At 43.0% G+C, this 27,365-nt stretch overlaps 2 protein-coding genes across 3 annotated transcripts in view; both read right to left on the reverse strand.

Annotated features, from left to right (window-relative positions):
• Window positions 1–131: 131 nt before the first annotated feature.
• RIOX2 (ribosomal oxygenase 2) lies at window positions 132–11,071 on the reverse strand. Of its 2 annotated transcripts, none has more exons than XM_066571880.1 (10): window positions 10,967–11,071; window positions 8,230–8,665; window positions 7,036–7,155; window positions 6,364–6,492; window positions 5,506–5,609; window positions 3,619–3,721; window positions 3,151–3,316; window positions 2,671–2,759; window positions 1,414–1,524; window positions 132–372 (listed from the first exon to the last, which is right to left on the reverse strand). In XM_066571880.1, the coding sequence occupies exons 2-10, from the start codon at window positions 8,659–8,661 to the stop codon at window positions 214–216; spliced, it is 1,413 nt and encodes a 470-aa protein (XP_066427977.1). In that variant the 5' UTR covers window positions 8,662–8,665; window positions 10,967–11,071; the 3' UTR covers window positions 132–213. The 2 variants fall into 2 exon arrangements, with proteins under 2 accessions (XP_066427977.1, XP_066427976.1); XM_066571879.1 differs by having other exon boundaries at window positions 132–375.
• Window positions 11,072–13,219: 2,148 nt separating this feature from the next.
• GABRR3 (gamma-aminobutyric acid type A receptor subunit rho3) overlaps window positions 13,220–27,365 on the reverse strand; it is a 34,744-nt gene continuing 20,598 nt past the window's right edge. The window contains exons 4-10 of the mRNA XM_066568152.1: window positions 25,416–25,483; window positions 23,879–24,102; window positions 21,645–21,727; window positions 20,904–21,044; window positions 18,144–18,296; window positions 15,888–16,084; window positions 13,220–14,988 (exon numbers count right to left, since the gene is read on the reverse strand). Coding sequence (XP_066424249.1) covers window positions 14,686–14,988; window positions 15,888–16,084; window positions 18,144–18,296; window positions 20,904–21,044; window positions 21,645–21,727; window positions 23,879–24,102; window positions 25,416–25,483 — 1,169 coding nt within the window. The 3' untranslated portion in view covers window positions 13,220–14,685. The remainder of the gene's footprint in view (window positions 14,989–15,887; window positions 16,085–18,143; window positions 18,297–20,903; window positions 21,045–21,644; window positions 21,728–23,878; window positions 24,103–25,415; window positions 25,484–27,365) is intronic.

Consider the following 27,365-nt stretch of genomic DNA (forward strand, 5'->3'; position numbering starts at 1 on the left):
CAGCCACACACCTGGAGCTGTGGCTCACTTACCTGTTTTTCCCAGAAGTGTGGAATAACAGCTAACATTTGGCACCAGAGAATAGCCAAGATATTGCAATGCTTTGTTAGCACTACAAACCAGAGGCTGGATGGATTAAAAAAAAAACAAATTTAATAATCTCTTGGTCTCAAGAGATGCCTAATAGCCAGGAGCAGCTAATTCACAAAAGCATCAAAGAACTTCAATCAGACATTCAGTCCAGAGTGACAAGGCAAGGTTTTCCTTCTCTGCATCTGAGGTAAGGTTAAGCTCTTTAACAGTAACAGTGCTGCTGCTCCAGATCTGCTTCAGTGCATCCAAGTATGACAGAGGGAAACGGAGCCCATGAGTCTGCTGGGGAAAAAGAGACAGAAAAACCCCTCAGCAAAGTGCAGTGACTTTATTATACACCAGTGTGTGAGGCTGGGGGAGGGAGCAGCAGGAATGTGCTCAATTCCCACCGCACACTCCTGTGCATGGGAGCAGCCCCCAAAAGGTAAGAGTTTTAGCCAGAGCTATTTTACTTAGAGGTAACTCTTCCATGCTGTAGCACATTTTACAAGGTAGGGATGTTTATGGCACATGTGACATCCTCCTGTGGTTTCCACACAGAAGAAAAAAAAAAAATTTAAATTTACCATCTTGCTAACCCTGCCCATTATTTTAGCAATAATTTTAGAGCTTTATTTCTAGCTGACAGATGCAGTTTTTGGGCACAGAAGCACAGAGGGCCTTCATTCCCAAACTCTCTTTCTAAGGGCAGGAAGGAAGGTCCTGGGATATCTATGTGCAGCCCAGGTACCAGTGTCCAGCCTCAGCTCTAAAGGAGCAGTGAGATTTACCTCAAAATGAAAATAACAGCCTTGCAGCACTGGCCAAGCCAAAGCCAGGCTGTGCTCTGCCCTGCCTCTTTGCTGGAGTTGTGCAGACCTGAATTACATTTCAGAAGAGCGAGTTCTTCACTCCCAGTGCTGCCCTGCCCCAGGCTGAAGCGAGCAGCCCTACACAGGGTGTTCCAGTGGATACAGAAGCTAACACAGGTTTAGGTTTAATGTGACAGAAATGAGGTGCAGTGATCCCCATGGAATGTGTGCTACAGCTGCAGCAGCCTCCAACAGCACCTGCTGAAGGACACACAAGTAAGAGAAGCTTTTAGTTGCTCCAGCAGCTTTGCTAACTGGGCCACGGGGCATGCACAAGATATCCCATTAGCATCTCAAATGTTTAATTAAGCATGAGATCACAGTACTTAATTCTACTATTCACTGCCTGTGTTGCAGTTTCAGCTCATCCTGGTACTCTGGGAATGGGCTGAAAAATTCTGGATGCTGAACAACACAGCCAAACCCACAGTGGCAAGATAAATTTTGGGGTGTGTTTGCAGGAACAAACCTGTGCCAGGCCGTCCTCACTGGCAGTGTCATCCTCTGTCCCCATCATGTGAGTTTCTCTCCTGTTCTTCAAGGAATGATACACATAAACCATCTCCCTGCGAATTTCATCCTAGAAGACAGCAGGAAGAAAATGGTCACAGGTGATCCTCACACTCACCTCACTCCAGTGCCAGCTCCTTAATTCCAGAGGCCACTGCTCCAGCAAGGAAAGCAACTCATCACCTTCTCAGCTGAATGACCCAAGAGCCACCTCCCACAGCAAGAAGGGACTCTGCAAAACACCTCTGAAAATTTATTTACAACCTTCTGCCTTAAAACTGACCCAGCTGGAGTCACAGGACTGATGCTCTGTAGAAAAAAAGGCCATTTAAGGCACCTCTCCTGAAGAGTCTTAATGAACAGGTGTGCATCAATAAATCTCCAATCTGAGACTGATTTGTCTCTTAAAAATCACATGCCCATTATCAGTGCTTGGTCAAGGCTGTGCAATAAAATTGAAAAAAAAGTTTCCAAACCCTACACAGTCTCAGAGCAATATGGACACAAATAAAATGGAGGAGAAAAATCAAAAAGTTATGGTATGTTTTTCTTGAAGGGACACATTCCACTCATAAAGAAAAAAACAAACCAAAAAAACAACCCCCAAAAAATAACCAACCACACAAACAACCCAAAAAAACAAACCACTTACATGATAATCCTCTGCATGTGTTTCTCCTCCCCCATTTTTTTAAGATAACAGAAAAACACTTCTATAATTTCCATACTAATAAACCCTCACAGTTAAGGAGCAGAGTAAACACAGAATGATGCAAAATGCCAGTATCGATGTTGTGGAACAACTGGTAAGTACCACTGTCACCCACTAGGTACAAACATGACTCAGCAGAGGAGACTAAATGCAACCAAGAGAATTCCTCCTTCTCCTCAGGAACCCTAATTTTATAACTTCTTCATGTTCTTATATACAAAGATTTTTTTCTAAAAAAATCTATTATCCAGAGCTATAGAGGCCATTTGAGCTGCTGTAATGACCTACCCCACGTGATTCAGAATCACAGACAATCTAATTCTGTGCCTCCCTCCAGAAGGCTGGAATGTGCTCAGCAAACAGCCCCAGGATCTCCTAACAGCAATAATGGGATGCAGGATCCAACCAGGCACAACTGCACAACCCTTTTAGTACAACAGAGCAACAATTCACGTGCCCCCCACTCCCCACCCCAGGCATACAAGGTGGGCTCCTTATACTTACAGCATTCTCTTGATCTGGCTCCACAGTGATGATAGCATGGTCTCTAAACTGCAGTCTGATTTTGCTATCTATTTTTGGCAATTTCCCACCTAAGAAGAATAAATTCTCCCTTAGAAAAGGAGGAAGACCAGACGTGATACAAATTGAGCCCCCTGTGCACTACCCATTCTCTCGTAGCAAGATTTTTTGTTAACCTGTGTTTCCACAGCCATGAGTTCTCAAACTTGTGGTGGAAGGAGAAATAAGAAAGATTTTTAAATTCTAGGATAACCTTTATTTCAATCTAAGGGAAACAGGTCATCTCTCTCCTACCAGACACTGGGAATTGACCAAGAAAGGTGTGCAAACACACACAGAGCCAAGCCCCACACAAAGCTGGCCTAGACTGTGATGGAAATGGCCTGTCAGGAAATGCTACAAGTTTTAAGAGGCAGACTCAGGCCCCACCATCACATCAGCTTTGGGAAGTTCCAACTCTACCTGGAGTCAAAGGATCAGAGTCACATCCCAGGCACGGCGGCAAGCGGTGCGTGATGAAATCCTTCTTCATGTCGGATGATCTCAGCTCCCTGGAGCTCTCCAGACTGTCTGCAAGCCTTCTCAGAAGGCTGCTCAGCTTTTTGGTGCAGTCAGCTGTGTTCACCTGCTAAACATCCACAAAGGATTCAAGGTGAACAGACCAGGCCTAAAGCAGTGCAGCAAAGCAGTGAACATCTGGACAATCCTCTTTTATCTTTGTTCAGTCCCAAACCAAGTTTTGTTTCTTTTAGACATTCCCCATGAGCTGTTCACGCATCAAAGCTGAAGCAGCGGGACAGGACCAGCGTAAGGAAGTTCCAGAACAATTCACAGCTTTACTGACTTAAAGATTGAGAAGCTTGGCCTGACAGAACTTTTTCTGACAGATCACCTGGATGCACCATTATTCCCTGAGTCCCACCTACTAACCATGAGCAGTTGCCTTGGAATGCTTGTCCTGAATGCCATGTCCTGTTTTGCTGTATCAAACACCAGGCCAGGGATTGCATCCAGTAAGAAATCTCCCCATGAGCTGAAGGACAGGAAGAAGAAAAAACATTACTGAAATAGTTCACTGCAACAAAACACATATCCTACTTTTTGTTCCTAACTAGTGTTAATATATAAAACAATTATTAAAGTCTCCTGTTTTTTTTATCATGTCTACTCAAATGTTTCACTGTCTGCCACCCAGTGGGAAGAAAGAACTCTGGCCAATAAAAGGAATAGGACATTTACTTCTTAGTGCTTCTCTTGCCCTCAGTTTCCAAATGTCTGCAGCTACCCACTGCTTTTCCAAACTGCCCTGCTTATCCCACACGTGCACACCTCTCTGCCTGCTGGGATCTGGGCCAGACAAACTCTGCTTACACAGAGATGTCCCTTTTGTCTTGGTGCCTAAAAATACCTGCAAGTGCCACCTCCACAGCTATTTTCAAATTCTCTTCAATTTTCCAAGGAAATGTTTCCACATCATACTTCCACCTACAAGCCAAATCAAAACACCAGGACTGCTGCTTATTTTACCTACACTTGCTGACAGCAGGGCAGAGGAAGGCTCTTACACTTCACTGCCAATAACCTTAATGGATGATGATTCCACTTTTTAACTTGGGAAGAAGAGCAGTTTTGAAGCTTTTGCTGCTCTCTGCTCAGCCATGGCAGACATCCCCAGGGAATGTGCTCCTGACAAGTCACGCACTGGACTGGCCTGGGCTGGTGCAGCCATGGAAAAACTGCACTGATCCTCACAAGGCTGCAGATCTCCAGCAATCCCATTACAAGGAGCTGAATCCTTGGCTTCCCAGCACCCAATAAATCCCTAGAGATCCAGCTGGACAAACCCTGCTGTGCACACTGGCCACAGGAAGAGTGACCAGCAGCACTGACACCCTGGGCTTCCACAGTGGCACAGCTGGTGGTCAGAGATTCATCTCACCTAAAATATGCCCAGACTGGTTCTACCCTGTTTTGCAGCTAACAGAAATCCTTCCCAATTCCTAAATCAGGCCAATAATTCCAAGCCCAGCACCTGAGAGCTGATAAGGTGGCAATAACAGCATTTTCCCCTGTGTGATAACAATGTTTCAATGGGGGGGACAAGGACCTGACCTGTGTCAAAAGAAATCTGACTCTCATGCATGGGATAGAAAATTAAAACCACAGATTAGCAGAGAATATTTGCATGGAAGAATTTGTCTAAAGAGGTGTGGGTGACCATCAAATACAGGAGGAAAGCTGATAAAAGGAATAACCCATGGCTCTTTGTCTGGATTATGAAATGAACAGCAACTTCAGCCACTGCTGAGGGGTTTTTTAAAGACAACAGTGAGTTTGCAGATGCAACATTATCTTCCACATTAAAGTCTCCAGCTGCTAAATAATAAATAAAGCAATTAAAAAGCAATCAAGCTTGCTGCATGAAAACCTGGCAAAGAGGCTGCTTCAAATAACAATGGTCTCACTCCCCTCCTTCTCCCAAACCCCAAAACTTCAATTACTGCTACTTCAACACTTAGATTCTGTCCCTAGCAGCAGGGCACCTATGTAATAGTGGGGTGTCTACCTATATTCCATGTCAGCACATCCCTGGGGGGAAGCTGACATGCCCTGGCCCTGTGGTACCCACAGGAAAACAAACCACACAAGGGCTGAATGGGATGAACACAGCAAAGACCCAAGCAGAGCTCATTACGAGGTTATTTTTTTAAGAAACAGGACATCATTTCTTTGAAACACCAGCTTCAGGTCTGTACTATACACAAACATCACCTGGCAGAGGAAAGCCATACAAAAGAAGAAATAAAGAGGAATTACTTGTTTTGGTAGGTGCTGATGGTCACGTGTGTTGAATGGGAGATGCCATGAGGAGTGTCAGCCTGGTGAATAGTCCCTCTTGGGAAGTACAGCAAGTCACCTGGCTGCAGGAAAATGACAGAGAATTCATACATTTAGGCCACTTGGTCAAACCTTACTGTAGTCCAGAGAAAATAACTCTGAGCAGACACACTGACAATATATATTCTTTAAAAATCACAACACTGAGCAATTCTCCAATGTACACTTTAAGAACATAAAGCACTCTAAGCCTGAAGTCCAGCACCTCAAATTTTCCAACCTACTGTCAATATTTGCTCTACACCTGTCAGCAAACACGAGCTTTTAACATGCTAGAACATGCACAGTCCTGCTGAGCTGCAGGAAGGGGACAAAGACTCAGCAGAGATTAATCTGCTGGTAATTCAGTGCCCTGGGAATTTGTTCAGATCATATCAAAAGAAAAGGCCAGTGTTTCACAAGAAAAGTCAAACAGTCTGGAAATTTTAGTTAAAACACTTAAAAAAACAAATAGAACCTTCCTCCTCCCTATCTTCTCACCTATGTAAATTAAATATCTCCACAGAGAATAACAGAGATCGGGGAAGTTGAGACAAGAAAGACGTGCAAAGCACATGAAATTGCCTCCACAAAGGAAAAATCAGTTTACTCATGGCTTGTCCTATAAACACCAGCAAAAAGAGAAAGATTATGAAGCAATACTGATGAAATCTGATTCCATTTTAACCTTATGGTCCTTAAACTTGGTCACATCAGCTACTTCTAAGAGCCTACCAAGCATGATTACTTTTCTTGCTACCACATCCCAGCCCACCTGAAGCAGTTAGATTATAATACCTTTAATATGAATTCATGTGTGGGACTCCCAATCCTCTCTTCTGGCTCAACGTTGTACTCCCGAGCCAAAGGCACTGTTGGTTTGTAGAGCCTCCAGTGCTTCTCTCCTTCCAGCTGGAGGATGAACACCTGCAAAGGACCATGAATCCAAATTTTCTGGGGGGCCTAAGGAAGCCCTGCTGCCCCTCACACACCCAGCTCACCAGGTATTTTAATTTATCCTCTGACTTGCCAAGTCTGTGGAACCAAGCCAGAACCAGGGACAGAAATACTGGCAGAGGTTGCTTTTCTGACAAATACAGATTTTCCTCTCCTCTGCCCTCAGCTACTCCACAGCACAGCAAATACAATTCCTTTCACATCACCTTGTAGATATCTAAATGCACAAATTTACATTTTAACTAAATTCTTGTACTTTATTTAGAGACAACAGAGAGTTGTGAAGTGTGATCTGTTTTATCCTGAATTTCAGAATCCCTGTTCCTCTCCAGTCACTTAAACTTAGGCATTACTATTAGTACAAAAATATATCAGGAAACACTTGCAAATAATTACCCTAAGTTTTCAGTGGAAAACCAGAACTCTTTCTAGAATGTTTATTGTGGGGGAGAGGTGGAAGCACACACAGAGGAGCCCAAAAAGGGTCCCACAGACAAGGGGATGTTGTCCTACCTCAACATCATCGTAGTGAGGGGGAAGGCCCTGAGACCCCTGGGGAGTGATGTAAACATTGGAGCCCACCAGAGACCCAAAGTAACACTCCAGCTTCTCCTGAATCTTCCACAGCTCCTCCTATTTAAAAAAAAAAAAAAAGTTGCTGTTAGTACTGAAGAGCTCAGCCAAGCCTGGCTGCCACCAGCCCATCACTGGGGAAGAATGGCGACATCCCCACAGGAACACACAGCCTGGGAAGCAGCTTCTCCCCAACTGCACTAGCAAAGGAGATCTGCCATGAAAGTAATGGTAAGCCAAAAACTCTGGTGTCTCAACAGAATACTGATGTTTGCTCTCTTCCCTGTACCAACTTCAGACTGCAAAATCAGGCAAAAATGAGCCTAAACAGAATAAACCACCCTCATCCCATCTGCATCAAAGACAGAATAACACAAAAGTTAGACACATTTTACAAGTGACCCCAATTGTTCGTGCTCAAGCACAAACTTTACTCATTCATACCCAACATGTGACAGGGAAACATCAGGAGATGCCAATAACTGAGATCAGTCAGTGACATTACAGGTGGGACCCAGCTGGGTATTTGGGTCCTTATTTGGGCCTTAGACTGTGCTGACACCTTGGGACAAAAAAGGACTGCCTAAATCAAAGTACCTACAAGTATCCAAGTCCTTTACAACAGTGCAGCACCACTGTCTCCTTCCCATGCACAAAGATTGAGGACACTCAGCTAAAATGGGGTGGTCACTTCCATGGTGCAATTCAATGCTAATCCATTGGCAGGAATGGTGGAGTGTCCTGGAAATACCTGACATGGTTTCACACCTCATCCTTGATTAAGGGGAAGTGGTACAAAAATCCCTGTTTGGACAAGGAAAAAGTGGGGAAGAAGAGATCATTTAAGCACAGATGCCTAATCATCAAATATGCATTTAAAAAGCACACTTAATATTACAGAAAAACACTATAGCATGAATCAGACTTTGTTCTTATTGCAGAGCACTGAAACGTGATGGCAGTGCAGAAATATAAACTGTGTTTTAATACAATTCATGTAAAGACTTCAGCAGGTCATCAATGCCAACCTCCCCTGGGGCAGACATGAAGCCATGTCTAGTGCCACTCAGCAAAAGCCACACTGCATTAATCAAGCAAGCATTAACTGCATTATTTACAATGAAACAATCCCACCTTAAATCTCTGAGGTTGATGAAACTGTATTGTTGCCTTCTTCTGGTCAAAATCCTTCCTCAGCTGCATGTAATTCACTCTACCTTCTTTATTTAAAACCTTTTTTTTCCCACTGACACACCTGCAGACATTCACATCTCGCCCGTAGTGCAGGCCCTGGCTGCACAGCTCCTGCAGGTGGGACAGCTGGAACAGGGACTGGTAGTAAGCAGCCACCAGCTCATCATTCCTCTGAACAAGCAGTGGCTTCTGCTCCCAGTAGTCCCTGAAAAACTCCTCTTCCTCAATGGGAGAGATCAGGCTCCTGAAGAGGCTGTCTGGGCTCTCAAAACTCAGGACTGATGGAGAAGCAGCTGCGTCCAACTTGGGCTTTTTGCACTGAGCCTGTGTTTCCTTTGCCACGTCTGCAATCTTCCCTCCTTTCTTGGGCATCTTCCTGTCCAGGGGGAGAGAAAACCAGAACAATCAGCCTACAACACAACCTCAAGAGATCACAGCCCAGGGCAGCAGCTCTTGCCCTACCCAGGAGGATATCACAGTATATTGGGCACACCTGTGGCTTCAGGGGTCACTAATTGCTCCCAGCCCTCTCCCAAACCTCAGCAAATTCCAAAGGGCTCTGCTGGGAGCTCACACCCACGGCTGGGTTTGTACTAAAGAACATGTGATGGAACCCAGTGGATCATTACCACTGCAGGAACTCACCCACACAAAGAACCTGTGGGCAAGTGGACATGTAGCAAGAGCTGCAAATTATTTTTTAAAAAATCAACTAATCTTTAAGAGATTGATTGGCAATATGCAGAGCAAGGTAGAGAGAGGGGGCAGGATCAGAAACTTGTATTCTTATTACAGTTCCTTCAACAGTAACAGTTTACAAAACAGGGAACATTTATGAATTTCTGTTGATGCTATGCAATTACTAAATCTACAAGCTTAAAACTTGTAAAATTGTACCACTTTAAAAACCAAAATGCCAAGATTCTGTTTTGATTTCTGCCAAGCTGTCAAACTTTGTGGTTTATGTAGAATAAAAATAATTCTTTCATACAAGTGCAGATATTTGATTTTAAAGCTGAAAGTCATTTACTTTGTTTTTCCCCAGTATGTTGTGTAGAATTATGCAAGAACAAAAGAGTCAATTCACAAACGGTTTAGCTGCCAAGTTCTCAGGAAAGTTAAGGCACAAATCGAGTTAGCAGTAGGTCTAAGCCATGTGCAGGCAGACTTGCCTGGAGTCTGCTCCAGCATTTCCTCCCCCAGAGCAGCAGCAGCAGCCTGGGGAGCTGAGCTAAGCATCCGAGGATGAGCCAGCCCAAGGCCTGGAGCAGCAGAGCCTGGCAGCCAAACCCAAAGGGACTCTGGGCATGTCTGAGCGAGTCTGAGAAGCCAACCCACGAGCAGTCAGAAAGAACATGCTGATGCTTTCACTGCTGAGTAAAAATGGCACCTTTACTCCCAAAAGCAAGTGCTATCAGTGTACTGAGATGCTTCTGCCAGCACAGATCCCTCATCCTGAAACCCAAACTCCAGTTGTGGGTGGTACTTCCAAGCAGCAGGAAGTTCTCCTGTGCAGCAGGACACCCTGCAGGTCCCCCAGCTCCTGGGCAATGCTTCATCAGCAGTTCCTGCAGCAGCCTGTCCCTCAGCAGTATCCTGTGCTCACCTCAGTCCTGCAGGAGGGAATTCACCTCACCACCTTCCCAGCAGGATGGACATTCCCACCTGGAAAAAGCCACTGTACTACATGAGGCAAGGGAATGCTTAAAAAATTAAAGACTGAAAATTAGTCCCTGCTTGGCAGCAAGATCTGAAGATGCTGATGGCATTAGGATCTAGAAGTGGTGTTCCCCAAATGTCAGGAACACAAATGCAACCAACCCTGATTTGATGGTTTTGAATTCCAGACCTAAAGGCATCATTTCAACCTCTCAGCTCGCTCAGATTAATCCAATGAAGTTAAATTCAAATATGGACTGTTCACAGAACTCTGCTTCATTTACACCATGTGCTTCTCTGTAGTGTTTGGTTATTTATTACAACTGCAAACCCAGGACTGGTTTGGGTTGGAAGAGATCACCTTTCACACAATCTATTTGGTCAAAGCCTTATTCAACCTGGCCTTGAACATATCCAGGGATAGGGCAGCCACAACTTCTCTGGGCAAGCTGCCAGGGCCTCACTAACCTCACCAGAAAAAACCCTCCCTTATATCTAATCTAAACCTACCCCCTTACAATGTAAAACCATTCCCCCCGTCCTGTTGCTACAGGCCCTGGTAAAAACTCTTTTCTGTCCCTCTTAGAGCATTAAAGTATCGAAAGGCTGCAAAAATATCCCTGGAGAGCCTGCTGAACCAGCCCAGCCTTCAGCGTGTGCTCACAGCAGAGGCGCTGCGGCTCTCTGATCATTTTGGTGGCATCCTCTGGACTGGCTCCAACAGCTCCCGGTGCTTCCCGTGCTGGGGACCCCGGAGCCGGGTGCAGCTCTCCGGGTGGGGTCTCACGGGGCAGGATCCCCTCCCTCCCTCCCTCAGGCCACGCTGCTTTGGGTGCAGCCCGGGACACGATCCGAGCAGCACAAGGGGCTCGCTCCGTGGGAAGCAGCGGGAATACAGGCGGGCACGGCGGCTCCGGGCACACGCGGTGGCTCCGGCACACGCAGCCCCGCCGCCTTCCCCCTCCCCTTGCTTGCCCTGGCCTTGCTTGCCCTGCCCTTGCCGCAGCCCCGCACTCACCCTGCGGGCGGGAGGGAGGGGATGGATCGGGTCGGACCGGATCGGAGCGGATCGGAGCGGAGCGGGCTGGGGCCGGGCTGCCCCCGGGCAGGATGTGTCGCTGCCGCGCTGGGTGTCACGGGAGGAGGCGCTTCCGGGCGGCGGGAGGAAATGCGGCGCTGCTCCAGTGCAATGCCTGCGTGTATTCCAGCGGGAGCGCCACGGTGTCTCCGCTGAAGTTATTCAGAGGATTAAATGTTGCTTTGTACGCACAAGAGTGTCTAGGCTTTAGTTGCGCGATCTTTTCCTGGACCAAAATCCTGTTCCAGAGTCCCTCTGAAGCTCCCTCAAAGAAATCTTCAGAATCCTTACCGAGCACATGAAAAGTTCCAAAAGTATTGTTAATTACCTTTACTAAAGAGGCCTGGTAAGGGTTTCGTTTACACTGGCTAATGACATCAGAAAAATATGTTAGGTAGGCTTTGCTAAAGCTTTATTCTTGTGGACTGATAGTTTGAAGAACTATAAAATCTTTAAGAATGAAGTTGTCCGGACTTAAAAGTTTGCATCACCTACGCTAACACCCACAGGATGTTTTCTTCTTACAGATGGGTGTAGCAGCAGATGTTAAAAATAGTGAGGCCACATCCTGCACCTCAGCTGATGACAGAAATCGTGACAAGCTGTTATTTCTGCTCCAGAAATCCACAAAGTACCCTCAGCATAACTGCCTGAGTGCCATCGGGATGAACACTCACCAAGGATGTATTTACATCATGCCTGTGGTGCTTTAACTCACAGTAAATATTGTGGGATATAAAACCCACGCATGGGACTGGCTGCAACACCAGCAGGAATGGGAAATACTCGTGAATACCTTTTTAAAGACTTCCGTGCTGGTCTGCAGAGACAAATTGACTGAAAGTATTTATTACCATACCTGTCAGGAAGTTAACACACACCTCGCAGGGTCACGGGAGCTTAGCCAGCCCTCTAGCACCCTCTAGACAAGAAATAGTTTGTTGAAATACTGTCTGTTATCCTTTACTATTTATACAAGCAATAGATTTTTTTTAAGCATAATTTTTCCTGATATCATCCCTGTCACTGCATTAAGAAAATAAAAATTATATGCTTTAATGTAAAAGCATGCAGTTAAATGTCATCATCATTTACAAGAACACGTAGAGACTGGACAAGGGGAATGGCTTCAAACTGAAAGAGGGGAGGATTAGATCGGATATTAGAAAATAAAAATTCTTTACTGTGAGTTGGTGAGGCCCTGGCACAGGCTGTCCAGAGGAGCTGTGGCTATCCCATCCCTGGAAGTGTTCAGGGTCAGGTCTGAGCATCCTGGTTTAATGAAAGGTGCCCCTGCCCAGTACTCAGGGTGGGGAGAACCCCTGGCCAACGGTTTCATGCACAGCTGAAAGTAAAAACAACTTTCTCCACCAAAAGCAAGCTCTGCAGCTCTCTGGCACCTGTACAGATGTGCCTGGAAGGTAAATGCAGGCAGGAATTTCCTCCACACCCCCATGTGAGGACCAGTTTGCTGCAGCCTACACAGGGCTTGGGCATGCTGTGCTGCAGGGCTTCTGCTGCTGCAAATCCCACAAGGAATTTAGAAAAGGGAACCGATTTGGAGTCGTTTCTCCACTGGAGGATGAGGCTTCACTGTTGGCTACACAACAAACACTTCTTGTAGGGCAGATAAATATGTGAAAACAATGATGTTATATTAGTTCATGTGAAAAGTTTAGAAGACACACGTCTGGAGCAACTAGATGGGATCTTCTCAGGCAATCTGGAACATCTGTGCAGGATGCCTCATAAAGGCAGTGCAGGAGCGAGGCTGTGATGGTGTGTTTTTATACACAGCTACACTATACATCTGCTCAGCTGGAGGTCTGGTGTGCTCTTACTGTTGCCAAAGCCTGTGTGTCCTTTGGCTTTGCATTCCCAGCATTGTCATTCCTGGTATGGTTCTGCTTTCCATGACAGGATTTCCTGGAAAAGTATCAAAGCTCTCTCAGCTCTGATACATTTGTTTGGCAGCGATCTGTCCCACTCATTCCGTGAGATTTCAGTCACTCAGCAGGCACCGTGTCACCACTTCTCCAGCTCTGGAACTGGGAGCTTGACAAATGCAGCTCTTTGAAAAAGTTAAGAGACATCACCATGCTCTGAACAAACAAGATGGGAGCAAGAAAATAAGTAAATTGAACAAAAAAAAAAAAAAAGTAAGAAAATAAAATAAATAAAGAAACCAGAGAGTGGCTTAGGCTTCCAAATTTATTCCCACTTCCTTGACCAATAAACTTGACCAAGAATTTACCTTGTGACACTTTTTGTCACCAAATGATCATTTTGAACTTCAAAATTATCATTTTGTTCTGACTTTGTAAATATAAACTCTGCTCATTAAATGACACACAAACCCAAGGAATTTAGTGGAAAATGCTCCTTATTTGGGAAAGTTACAAAAGTAATCTTGATTATTTTCTGGAGCTGTGAAAACTTTCTGTGTTTATCCCTGAATATCCTTCATTCAGCCTCCTTAGCCTGAATCTAAGGATATTTCCATGCAGAATTCATCTGAGACTGACAGTTTTCCTGTATGTGTCTCTGTTTTGGCACAGCTGTTTCCTTTAATTTCCTGGAACTATGCTGGGCATCACTGCTGCAAGGGGCAGATGCAGCCTCTCTCACTGGGACATTCAACCTCAAAAGCCAGAGCGAGAGGGAGGGAGGCAAAACCCCAAGTTCACGTGCAACAGAAAGCAGAAGAACCCAAGGCGTGGTTGGTTTGTTCTCTTGACAAAGTTGTCTAAAATCTCTGTCTCAAAGCCTGTGTTTCTAAGCCAAGGGTTCTGCAGGAAGCAGGGGATTACAGCAGGCTGAGGTTAGGCAGAGGTGTGTGGGTGACTCGTGAAGGACACAGCTTGTGCTGGGGACACTGCTCATCCACCTGGGAAGTGGCTGCAAGTGCACAGGGTCCAGAAATGCCTTTGTTATTCCTGTGCTGCTTCAGGGACTGGTGAGCCAGTTCTGTGATTCTGTGAGCCAGATTCTTCAAAACAGAGGTCCCATGGAGAGTCATGGACAGCTGACAAGGGTGAAGGGTTTTCTTGAAGTGTTGCTGATGCACAATCTACAAAGCCCCATCAGCCTGGCTTCCTGCTGGTCCCTACTGCACTGCTAAGCCATCATTTTCCCCCTGGTTCCCATCCGAGGGCAGAGGCTGCTGAGGTGCACAGGGGTTGCCCAGGAAAACTGGAATGCAGGAAGTGATACAAGGACAGGAGCTATCCCAAGGCTGTCCCAAAGCTGTTGGTGCTGACTGCTGACCAAAATGGAGCACAGGTGAAGAACAGAGAGGCTGATTCGAGAGGAAGGGCTGGAGTGCAGACACAGACAGGACAACAGCTCAGGAGGGAGCTGCTGTCTGTTCAGGGGGGTGACAAAGGGCTCCCTTAGTGAGCACACAGCTCCTGTGCTACTGCAGTGGAGCCTGTGCATGGGATCACCGTGGTGAAGCTCTGCGTAGTCCAGTTGGAAAAGAACCCAGACATGTGAGAGCTTTTCATGAAGAGTTTTGCTGCTGACCAAACCAGCCCAGGTTTGATGCAGGAGTCTCTTTTGGAAATTTGTAACCTTTTCCTCTACTGCTGTTGCATTATTTTTGAAGTATGATGCAACTCTCATACACAAAATAAAATCTTGCTTATAAGCATTTTTGTTCATATGTACAAACCCCAGTAAAAAAAGTTGAACACAATATATACACTGGGAAATATAATCCTGGAATAGGTGTCAATAACATGATTGTTCTGCAAAATAATCCTGCCCACGTTTCCCTTCAGAGATCTCTTCCTCTTCAGGCGAGGGGTGTCAGCATTGGAGATGTTGGTTTGACTTGCCCTGGTCTCATTCTCCTCACAGGGCTCTGGGAAGGGACTCAGGTCCATGTCCTCATCCGCGTCGTGGTAGCAGCCGTCAAAAGCCATCGCTTGCACTGCGTCCATGCTGTACATTCCTGAAGCCTGGCAACAAGGGAGAGTTACTAGCAGGAGCCATTGTGGCAAATCATAAATGAATAAACCATCAGTGTTGAGCATGTGGAGAACAGGGCTGTCCCACAGTATGGCTCTCTGTGGGCCCTGCCCCCCTGAGCGGGACATGAGCAAGGAAATGTCATCAAATGCCATAAAACACACTTGTCTGCCTGATCATTGCCAGCTGCTGGCTGCCAATTCGTGCCTCAGCTCCTGAAACAGAATCTTACTCTCTCCTGTAGGTCTGTGCAGCTGGAGTTGTGGGAAAACACTTCAGACATTTCTGGGAGTAGGTTTTTGATGGGATTATCCAATCATGTGAGCAACATATGCATTCTTTCTGTGCTCCTCCTCTCATGATATTCCAGCAAATGAGTTTACAGAGGGGATATTCTTCAAGCAAAGGTTTTTTAAGTGAGAGCTTCACAGAAAGCAGATGTTTAACTTGTGGCTATTTCTGTTTCAGGCACACTTTTCTAAAAATTACCTTGTCATTCATCTGGTCTTGGGACAAAAAAAAAAAAAAAACAGGAAACAGGGAGGAATATCATATGAGGGCATGCTGAGGTCTATTCCAGAGACAGGAGAAATACCTTGATTGATAGGTATTTGAAAATAGAAGGAAGGTTATATTCCTCTGAGGGGGAAAAAAGGGGGCAAAAAAATATCCCTAAGCTCTGCCACAAGAGAAAGGAGAGAAAGCACAGACCTTTAAGGATCTCAGAGAGGAGGACACTTTGTCTCCCTTCACCCAAGTGAAAAAAAAGAAAGTGAGATACAGAGTGGAGACAGAGATTGTTACTGTTCTGTTATCACAGTGGTGTACTAGGACTACTCTGTGGCTTGCATGATGCTTTCAGAAGGCAACAAAACACAGAGGGTTGTACCTTGCCCCTTTTTTTGAGTTGTTTTCTCTCTTCAATTGTGGTGAGATAGTTCACCGCTGCATACTCGATGACTGACAGGAAGACAAAAAGGAAGCTGATCCATAAATACACATCCACAGCCTTTATGTAAGACACTTGAGGCATTGAGGCACTTACTCCTGTCATGATGGTGGACATTGTCAGCACTGTAGTTATACCTGCCAGAGAGAAGAGAGAGGTTATCACAGTTCTGGCCAGCTGGTTCTGTTTGGACAGCAGAGCTTTGTGAGGAAGTGTGATTGACACCCCCTCTAACTCCCTCACATGGGCTCTGAGAAGTGAACCATGAAGGACTCATCACACACAATGCTGAGAGCACTAAATCATCTCTCTGCTCAGAATGGTCACTGAGCAGCACAAGGAACACGTTTCTGTGGCAGCTTTGGGCACTGCCACACATAGGTGAAAGCTGTGGCCATTCTTCACTTCCCAGAGCCAGGGCTGCCACTCTGTATTTTCTTGTCCAGGAAAATCACTAAAGAATCATTTTCCCTCCCAACCCTTTCTCAAATTGTACTTTTGAGAACAAATATAACTCCACAGCTCTCTAAAAGCAATCTAGCATAAAAATGCTACAGCCACTGAAACTAAGAAAAAATTATCGTTTGCCTCAGTGTGACCAAAATTTCACCCTCATCTTTTCAATCTCTGCTCTAACATCAGCTGTTCATCTCATTTTGGTTTGCTCCAGCTCAGGAAAAAAAAAAAAAAAACCACTCAACTCAGGTTCTGCTTTTAAAGAAATCAATGTAACTCTGGAAGACAGCACTGTCAGCTGAGTCTCTGCAGCCCTTCTCCAGTTCTACACCAGTTCAAGTCCACTGGAACATACAAGAACTTCCTCCCTACCTCACTGCAGCTTTTTTAGTTTGAAGGATGGAGCTTGAAATACACCATGTAAGAAGAAATCAATTTATTTAATGTACATATACCCTAGGCCAAGGAGCTAGGCTTATTAAACGTTGTTGTTAAGGTTTCCTATAAATTATGTATGATTATGCTAATGAAATGTGCTTTATTCATGGAACTCCTGATGCATAACCTTCTGCAGAAATCCATACATAAAAAACATGATCAGCAAAATCATCTTGACAACATTAAAAATTGCCTACTGAGAATTAAAAACTTATTTGTAAAGATGAAGTTAAATTTCTTCTAAATAAAAGGAATTCATAGATGCATTAATAAAAGTAGGTGGGCGGTACCATAATTTGTTTACAGATTAACAAAGAGATTTATATCTCATGTATTAACAGCTTTAGACTGTGCCAATAGAAAGGGATCTGAGTGGCTACAGTCCTATTTTTTCTAGATTGATATAGTTACAGAGAAAAATGAGGGCTTTTTCTCTTGCCTAAGAAATATGGCAACATACAGTTGGCTTTGGGACCAGCATCAGTGAGAAGAAAGAACAGGAGCTTCTTTATTTTAACCTGACATCTGAAGGTGCACTATGGTTGCCTTAGATATCTTAACAAATTCCCATCAGATCTTCAGGGATCCTAATTTTTGAAAAAATGTGCTCACTCCAAGGCCATCAGCATTATATTCACAACAAAGACCGCCTTGGAGTGACATCCATTGATTCATCAGTGAGAAAAAAAACCCCAAACTTCTATAAAAACCACTGTAATAGGTCCTCTTTCCCTGAGCTGAGGTGTTCAGAAGTTACTTTTTGGCTTCCACAGAAGATTGTGTGCCTTGTACAGCTAAGACACCAAAGCAAACATTCTAAGGTGTCCCACAATGAAAGGCTTTGCCACAAGGCAACTGTTTCCAAGTTGGTAGGAAGACAGTGAGTGTTTCCTGAGCAAAAGAAGAGCTGCAGAGCTTTTCCACAGATTGGGCTACACCTAATGATCCATGGATTTGGGGAGGGATCTGACTGCCTGTTCCTACCTATTACTTTGCTGGGAAGAGAGAAGGAAAACCCAGGTTTTGCAATTAAGTAAAATTCTATCAGGAAATCTGCAGAATCATCCCTTTTTGCTTTTGTGGTATGTGAGCTGTTTCCAAAAATAGCAAAGCCAGTCTGAACAAACATCCCCTTTCCAAATGTAGAGACTGACTACAGGTAATGACAAGAGAGGTAATAACAGTGTTGTTCAGGCAATTATCTGATATTTTTGCTCACGTCCTGTGTAAATAAGCTAAGGTAACTCCAAACCCTCCCCTCTCAATTCTACACCTCCCAAAGAACATACAGCAAAGATTTACCTAATGACACCCTGGCAGGAACAGCTCTTCTGTCAATCCAAAAGGAAACCCAAGACAGCATCACCATCAGCATGGCTGGGAAATAGGATTGTAGCACAAAAAAGAAAATATGTCTGCGGAGTGCAAAGTTGATAAAAAGTCGATTGTACCAACCTATTAGGGAAAAAAAGGGAGAGGAACAGGTTGGGGGAGAAGAGAAGAGAGCTGTGTTATTTGTGAGCTCTGTTTGCTGGCCCCTCCTTCTGGCAGGAGTGGTGTACCCACAGCAGGGGCAGTAAATGCCTCAGAAATGTTGCCAGCACCGTAGTTTTACACAGTGCTTTACAAACTGTCCATCCTCCCTCATTTATGGGAGCATGTCTAAAACACTCTGATATAACTGAGGCTGGGAAATTGAAAAAAATCAAATAGACTTGAAGTGAAACTGCCAGGAGAATACAGACAGGATACAATTGTGCAGTGATGCCAACACCCTGCCTTCCCTGAATTACCTGACAAGAAGCAGCCCTTCCTTCCTGGTTTTTGGTTTTTTTGGGGTTTTTTTTGGGGGGGAGCTGCCTGCCTGCCAGCCCAGCACTCACTTTAGAGGACAGGGTGCCATCTAGTGAATTTGGGGCGTGCTCTCCCTGTGCAGCACTGCATCCGTGCTGCACCTCCTGCCACGGCAGGGAAACCAGGTTTCAGGGAGGTAAAAAGGCACAAGTGGGTGCCTGCACAGCATCTGCCTGTCCAGGACTGACAGAGGCATCTGTGAGCCCGTGCTGGAGCAGTCCTGCCATCACAACGAGTGACTCTATAGAGAAGAACATATCAAAATGAACCCCAAATAATATTAAATGTTCTACTGTGTTTTCAGTTGTGGAGAAGGTTTTTTGCTTTAAAGATTATTGTCTCTAAACAGGATTTAAATTGTTGCTCTTCTGGAGGTCTGGGAACTCCAAAAGCCTAAACACCACAGGTGTTGTTCACTGAGATTCACAGGAAAGGAGATGCAGAACCTGAAATGCAGGAAGCTGCTTTGTGGGAATGATGACTCTCATTACAGTGCTGCTGTTTGTTCTCACTATCATTTACTTGGAGGGTAAATTCGCTTCCAACAAGAAACAAAAAACCAAGAGAAAGTGGAACCTCCTGAACAAAACCAAACCTCAAAGCCAAAGACAAGCCCACAAAGGACAGCATTCTGATTACCAGATATGCTACAAGCATCATTCACATGCTTCCCAGTGGTCCCTGGGACTTAAAAAAAGTCTTTGCTTTCACCTTTATGCTGCTGAATAAGCTCACCAACAGAACCTCTGCATGTTAAGTGTAAAGTTGCACTCTGCAAAGTCAAAGATGCTGTGAGGTGCTGCAAAGCCCTGGGTGCAGGGCCATTGTGAGGGTGCCCTGCAGTGCACAAGGCTCTCTTTGCTTGCCTTGAGTGGTTTTTGATGAGAATAGCAAGGCAGAAAGAAGCCAGCTGAGCTCCTGGGACCCAGTCTGGTGGAAAATATCCCAGTCTCCTTCTGGCAACAAGGACAAATTTGAGGCAGCTCTCAGCAAGGCACAGTTATCATAGCAGGGTATCCACATGACAGTGGCTCTTGAAAGATGGAGCTCTGTCCTTAGCTCACACAGGAGCAGGAGATAAGGGTGAAGAACCTTATCAAGCTGTGAATTCCTCACTGCTTAGGCTGCATCATAATTTAAACTGGGATTTCTGCATTCAGTAGCAGCCACCACAAACATGAATGGCCCTCTTTTGAAAACAAAAAGAAAATAACCTGTAAATAAAATACACCAAATAAATATATCTGTTGCTTTCTTTAAAGGCTTTTTTCCAAAGACTTGTGCACTTCATCATATTAAATGGAGTAATTTCTCTTTTATTCATCTGTTTTGATATAAAGGGCAATAACCAAACTGAAATGAATTGACTCAGACTGTAAAGTACAATAGCAAGAGTGCTGTTTTCTTTGGTTAAAAACCTATGGTTAGACTACTTACATAGAGAATTGTTTCAAAATTTATAATTTCATGTAAAATACAAGGAAAAAACCCCTCACCCTGCATGAAATCAAACAATGAACTCCTAAAGCCTTGTGCAGCTTTCCAGAAAGTACAGAGCGAGATCTACAGGGAGAAATAAAACCTGTCTGGGGCAGATCAACCTGAATTTAAACTATGTTGCACTGACAGGAAGGGAATTTTTTCCCTGCAACTATATGTATAAACAATGAAAATTAAGCAAATCATTAATTAGACCTGAACAGGTAATAGTCTCATTTGAAAATCCTCCAGTTAGCAGACTTAGTGATGTTACACAGCACCAAAACTGAGGATATTTTAGCTAGTAAAACACACTGGAATTCCTCTTGTTTGCTTTCTAGTATCTGGCCCTTTAGGATTTCCATTTTCAAGCTTTTCTGTATAGCCAGGACATAAAGATTCCTGTAAATTCAGTACTCCAGAGGCTTTCAGAGAAGCACCATGATTTTGCAAGAGCTCAGAACAGCACATTTTTTGTGATTTTTTGTGCTTTTTTTCAGGTTCTTAATGCCAAATATGAAGTTACAAGTATTATTATGGCCTTTTTTCCCCAAAATAAAGTTTTATATTGGTAATGCAAAGAGAACCAAGGCCCCAGACTGACAAGACCTTATTCTAACTGATCTCTCAGCAGGCACTTCATTTATTAGCAAATAATTTGATTATGAAAGACATTCTGCATGATTTTATCCTGTGCTGCTCTCTTCTGAGGAGAGGGGCTTACTATACCAGTACTGCTGTAAAAAGCAAGTCCACTGGAAGCACTGAATTCCTCAATGAAGAACTGGGAGAGGGAGATGTGCTCATCAGTGCTCAGGGACTTGTTGCCATGTTTCCAGTACAACATCAGATCATCTTCATTGTATGCATCTGTGAGAGAGCAGAAACTGAAGTTATAAAGTTACTAAAGTTAATCACTTCCTCTTTCCTTTCTTAGGGAGAGAAGACCACTCAAGCAATCTGGTAAACCCCAAAGAAACACTTTTTCACACCAATTTGTCAGTTGGCATGGAAAAAGTTTGCCAGGAGCATGTTCCATCTTGTTCCAAGTGCAGCCCAGCCCTGTGCCCTGCCAGCAGCTTCCAACTGAGGCAGGGGTGAAAAAGCAGATGTTTCACAGTAACACAAGCACCCATCTTCATTTTTCCAACAAGTCAAATATTGACCTTTTATTTTACTTTTAATCTGCGCAATTATTTTCTCAAAGAAAAAAAACCTCATGTTTTTTTGAGAGATTTTTAGATTTAGGCCTTGGAATATATACCAGTGGGAATAAAGCAGGGTGCATCATGGTTTTTCCACCTTCCCAAAGCTCACTGAGGTCTGGAAAGATCTGAAATTGCTTACACTTTCATATGTATATGCTGAAGGGTTCAGGTGACACATCAAAGTAAGTGAAAAAGGTATTATGCACAAGAGGGAGTGCTGGTAAGAATGCACATGTGAAGAATAATTAGGAATTAAACTTACAGCTTTCCAGTTCTAAAGAACAGTTCTGTGTGTCCAGAGGAAACCTACTGAAATCCATGAAGCACATAGCAGAAACTGTTATTCTGCAGAAAAGAAGAGAAAAACAGAAAGAAAATGAAAAAGTTCACACTTTCTTAGCTGTGCACACATCTTAGTACCAATCTGCTGTTTAGAATCCTATTGATTGAGGTTTTCTGCCCTTTTAGATGCCTCTAAAATAGCTTCAAGATAGTGAAATAAAGTTAAATCATCTTGAGATGATCATCTTAAAAAAAAACCATAAATAGTCTTTATTATTAAATACATTACCTTTGATTTTTAAACTCTATATTTGGCCTGATCCTTCATTAGCCTTTCACACATTTTGGTTTGAAGGTTTACAATTACAAAGATAAACAAAGGGAGTTCACATTTCTTCACTTGATTTCTCATAGACTGAAGTAGATAATATTACAGATTAACGCAAATATTATTTCAAGGGATGTTTTCCCAGCTAGAATGATTATAATATTTAATTGTAAAAAGATATTAGCTGCAATTTCTGGAAGCTTACTCTCCTCTTAAATGAAATGCTTTATATTGTAAAAAGCTTAAGGAAATCTAGGCAAAGCCTATTTCACATTCCACCTGCTTTTTCACAAATGTTTAGAGGACAAATACCCCTTTGTATTTAATAAAGAACAAAAAAAAATTGACCTTGCTATGGGCAGCAAATTAAATGTGGTAAATATTGGCAAATTTCCCTTTCCTGTCACAGCTTGCATGTCATTTGATGGTTAAGTTCAATGTTTCAATTTTGCTCAAATGGAATCCCACAGGAATTTCAGTGAGGGGTAATACAAGTGCCCTTTGAAACCTGTGCTCAGTAACCACACTGTAGCTGGATTTTTACAAATATAAGACTTTACTGGCTTGAAATGAGATCCAAGAGTGGGACATGCATAGGACTTCCAACTATGGATGTTGTTTCCATCCTTCAGCTATTGGCTAAAGGACATGGAAAAAGAGGAAAAGGAAGTCTGTTTTAGCAACAGATCTGAATTTTGGTTTCACTTTGCTGCAATAAAATGCTGGATGCCAGGCACTGAAGAAAAACTGTGAAATATGCAGATTTATTGCATGTAAGTATTTGGAATATAATTTCCTTACTACATGTAAAACTGGCAATACAAAGAAGGGTGTTTTAAGGCACATCTAAAGAACAATTCCTGGTTCTCACTTGGAGAATCACTGATATAAGCCTTAGTGAAGGGGTATAGTTCCTCTGATCCCTCCTTCTCAAGAATTATGGAAATTATACAGCAATAAAAAGCACATCACTTCATTGTTCCTTACTGTCAGTGTGACTCTTGAACATACACTGCTTTAAAGTGGTGTACAGTTGTTGTGAGGATTTCTGCATGTCCTCATGACAGAGGAGATAAATTCATTAATTGTTGCAACGATTATTACACAGCCACAATCTCAAATGCTTCCATAAATCTTCAAACTGTCCAGATTGGGTGAAATATCACTGCTGTGCTCAGAGCTAATTAGTGCCAAACTGAATTTCAGCAATGCACAGGCCTCAGATCCCTTACCCTAGGGGGAAAATTGCTCCATTAAAACTATTTCTGCCACATCATCCAAATCTCCTTCATAAAGCAAAGCAGTAACATACAGAGGGAAGGGAGACACATTAATGACTTTGCTATTCCTGTTCTGGAATTGCTGTTTCACTTTCCAGTTCCTTTTAGTCCCACAACACTGGTGCTATCAGCACCAAAAATCTGCTCTCTGTGCCTATCTAGAGCCCTGGTTTCTATCACTGGCATGTTAACTGCTAAGCCAGGGTGAAAATAGCTGAGGCAGTTTTAAAAGGCTCAGGAAAAAGAATAAAACAAACAAAACTACCAAAATTATTAGTTAATTAGTTAATAATTAGTTAAAATTAGTTAATAATTTTGGGCTTTACTGTACTCAGTAGCAATAGTGCTAGAGCCACTGGCAAGGAACTAACACTTGCTAACCCCCTTGACAGGAAACAATATCTGAATGATAGAAAAAATACATTTTCAATCCTCAATTAATTTTCCCACTGTCACACCAGTTTCCCACGATGTGCTGCCAGGGGATTAATGCCAGCCCAGTATGAGAATCTTGTAATTACTTGCAAATATTTCCAGTCATTTCAATTACAGCCACTACATGACAGTTGCAGCCATGGATGCTCTTAGGGAAGGGTATTTCCTCACCTCAGGCTGAAGAGGACGTTGCCATCGGGGTACACTCGGAGCATGATGTTTTCCACAGTTGTATCATGGATGAAAGATCTCTTGGAGTGCACAAAAAACACATCAGGCACCCAGATCTTTTTTATCAGCCGTCCATCAAAAGTCATACTTTTGTTTTTGTTGCTGCGGAATGAGAGCCTCTCATCCTTCCAGTAGTGTCTGAGATATAAAGTCATTGTGAAGTCCTTTGTGTCATTAAAAATAAAAGGAGACAATACTTGTTTTTAGTCATGTGCAATAGAAAACACACAAATTAATCAATTCAATGCAAAGGATCAATTTCTTCTCTGCAAATTATCTGAAAGATCCTTAATAAGAGGAACCAAGCACCACTCAATGAGTTTGTATTTGATTATTGTTGAGATTTTGTCTTGTCCCTGGTGTCTGAGGCTAAGACTTCATTTATCCTTAGGTAAAACTTCTACACATTCCAGGGGTCTTCTGGATTGGTCCAGGTGTGCAGCAATAAAGAAGCTTTAAAACCAGACAAGAGTAGATGGAAAAAATGTTTCCTCTGAAAATCTTCACAACCATCTCCAAGAGTGGACTGTGGTTCCTTTAGGGTTCCTTTACCAAGGGATTAATTGGAGTTCTTCATGAGTACTAGGTCAATTTTTAAAATCCACAAATCTGTTCATTTTGTAAAAATATTTTACAGGGGCTAAATTAATACATTTATTAATTAAAAGCATCATAAAGAAACAATTCAATGAATATCACAAGAGTAAGCAGGTATATTTTACAATAATAACTACACTCTTCTTTTAATATAAAACATTATTACAAATATTTTATGATCCTATTTAGAGAAACATCATGACTGCAAATCTACATGTGGGAAGAGATGGAGTGGATGCTGCAAAGCCAGTATGAGCTTCTGCACAGCCTGACTGCTCTGTGTTCACCTATATAAATTTTGTATTATTAGGCAGACACCATTTATCTCAGTAGAACAATTGCTTCTGGTAAGAATACTGTGAAGAGAGTTAGATCTTCCCCTGTAATATGATTTTATGGCCCTGTAATATAATTTTATGATTTGGGTAGTTTTGTGAAGGAGTGCAGGAGCTCATACTGACAATATTAGTAACAATTTGGGCTGAAGAATGAACAGCCTGCATTCCAGTACCACAGGCCCTAATTGCAGTGTCTCCTTCCCAGGACCATTTCTGGAACTGATGTTTCTCTTTCCATTTGTTATGATCACAGCTCCACCCATGCCACAATTATGGAATACTCAGATTTGCATAGGCAAAAGAAGCAAAGGACATGAAGCCTCATCATGCAATGGAGTTTTCAAACCAGAGCACTGCCCACTCTGAGCTGCTCCTCTGGCCCAGGGAGAAATTCAACACTTACTAGTTTAAATGCATGCTTCAAGGCAAGGACGTGCTCTTTAGGGTTTGCTTTCTTTACCTACATTATTCTGTATCATCCATCTGGATGTTTCTGAACCCCCTGTATTTTTAGTGAAACCCTTTATTTCAGTTCTGCTCACCATGTCAACTTCAGAAATGCTGTCAATGCTCTCCACCTGCACATCAATGCCCACAGGTATTGGTGACCCTGCATGGGAACAGAAAGAGGCATGAGGAGCAAAAATCCCTATTTTTAAATGGAAGACTGCAACACCAGCAGGATACAGAGAGTACTCTATCCCAGAATTTACTGCAGTCTCTCCACCTTAAAACGCTGAATGATAAAAGGCAACAAAGTAAAACCTGAAGCTAAGCAGTTGTGAAAATAAGCACAAGATCTTCAGTGCTCTTTTTGCAGGCAGACCAGTTGGTTTTGGCACAGCAGTTTGGCCAGCAGTGGCTGTGTCCTTGTGATGCCACAGCTAATTAATGAACCCCTTGGAGTGCAATTCAGAACCATCATGGGAAAAGCTGAGTAAATACACGGAATGCATCAAATATTGCAAATATTCTTACCACTTCCAATGCTTATTCACAAAAAACATACTTATTATGACTCTTATTATCTTTAGTTACTGAGCTGTTTAAGGTTTGGTATAGCTGTTCATGAGAAAGCATTGCTTGCTCACCACCTCACAAGGGAAAAGCTGTACACATGCTAATCATATTCTGTCACTGTGTTGAGTATTTACTGAGTGCATTTTTAGGATGATGTTACTCCAAATCAATTAAAAATTACAGCCAAACATGAAATTATTTCCACTCTTTTCAGTGTGAAATATCAAGAATGAAGGATGTAGTTCTACATGGCTTATGTCATTCCACAAATTGATTAATCACTTCCTGACAGGGGAGGAAGAGAGGAGCATGCATATATGTATATACACACCACCACCCTAAGAATATTCTGCTTTTAGCATGAAAATCAGTAATTATTGTACACAGGATTCCAATCACTTTTGTGAAAAATAGCCAGCTAAAATTTTTAAGTACACATTTCAAATAGCCAGTTAAAAACATCAATACAAGGAAGTCTGAACAGCAACAGCTTTTCTAGCTTGTCATTTTCTTGTCTTTCCCTTTTAGCCCTGTCAAGACAAAATAGTCCAGGAACGTCACTCTTGTGATAACCAGCCACAATATTGTGTCCCTTTTTGGAATTATCCTTAAAATAGCAGCCTTCGAGGATTACACAGCTGCCTCCAGTTCTTACCAGTAAAGATCTTGAACTGTTTTAGAGGTATTTTTAAATCTGGCTCTGTAATCTCTTGATTTTATTTGTCTTTTTTTAATGGGGAGTCTATCCCTGCACAGAACAGATGAGGATGCATTGTGCATGGGAAATAAAGGTGAGACATGTTCAGATTTAGCAGGGCACACCAGAAAATATTTAGGCACTGACAAGAGCTGGGCTCTTTGGCTCAGAAATTGTGTCCCTCTCTGAGAGGAATGCCCTCCTCTTGGTCAAAGCCCAAAATGAGATTCAGGAACTCTAGAGAGCAAAGTTTTTCAGTAAAACACTAAGCAGCACTTGGAAAAATGCTTCTTCTTCTGGAGAATAGAGACTTTAGGAAAAGACAGCTGCTCCAGAGGCTGATGCTCAAGAGTATCAATGAATATATTCAGCCAGACTCCTTCATACAAAACAACAGAAATTTTTTAACTTCTCCTAAACTAGTTTTGCCCACTTCTTGCTTTGTCTTGATCACAACACCAAAATAATTTATTTATACTAAATACCAGCTTGAAGCAAACACTGGCACAAAAGTGCCTGGTTGTAATCTGAGTCATCTTTTCTGTATTCCACTGAAATCTTGTAAACTAAAAACAGGTTCAGCCAAAGTAGAAGTCATTGTGGAATTTACACCTGATGTGAGCATCGTTCACAAAAGGCATTCACACATCATTAAATGCAAACAACAATTTATGTTGAATTATGCGGGTGGAACAGGAGGAGAGGGGGAACAGCTCTCAATGTCAAGAAAGGTTTTACCAGTTCCTGAGTCAAGGACAAATCTAAAGCAAATAAA

The sequence above is a fragment of the Molothrus aeneus genome, chromosome 2 (assembly GCF_037042795.1).
Source record: "Molothrus aeneus isolate 106 chromosome 2, BPBGC_Maene_1.0, whole genome shotgun sequence".
NCBI lineage: Eukaryota > Metazoa > Chordata > Aves > Passeriformes > Icteridae > Molothrus > Molothrus aeneus.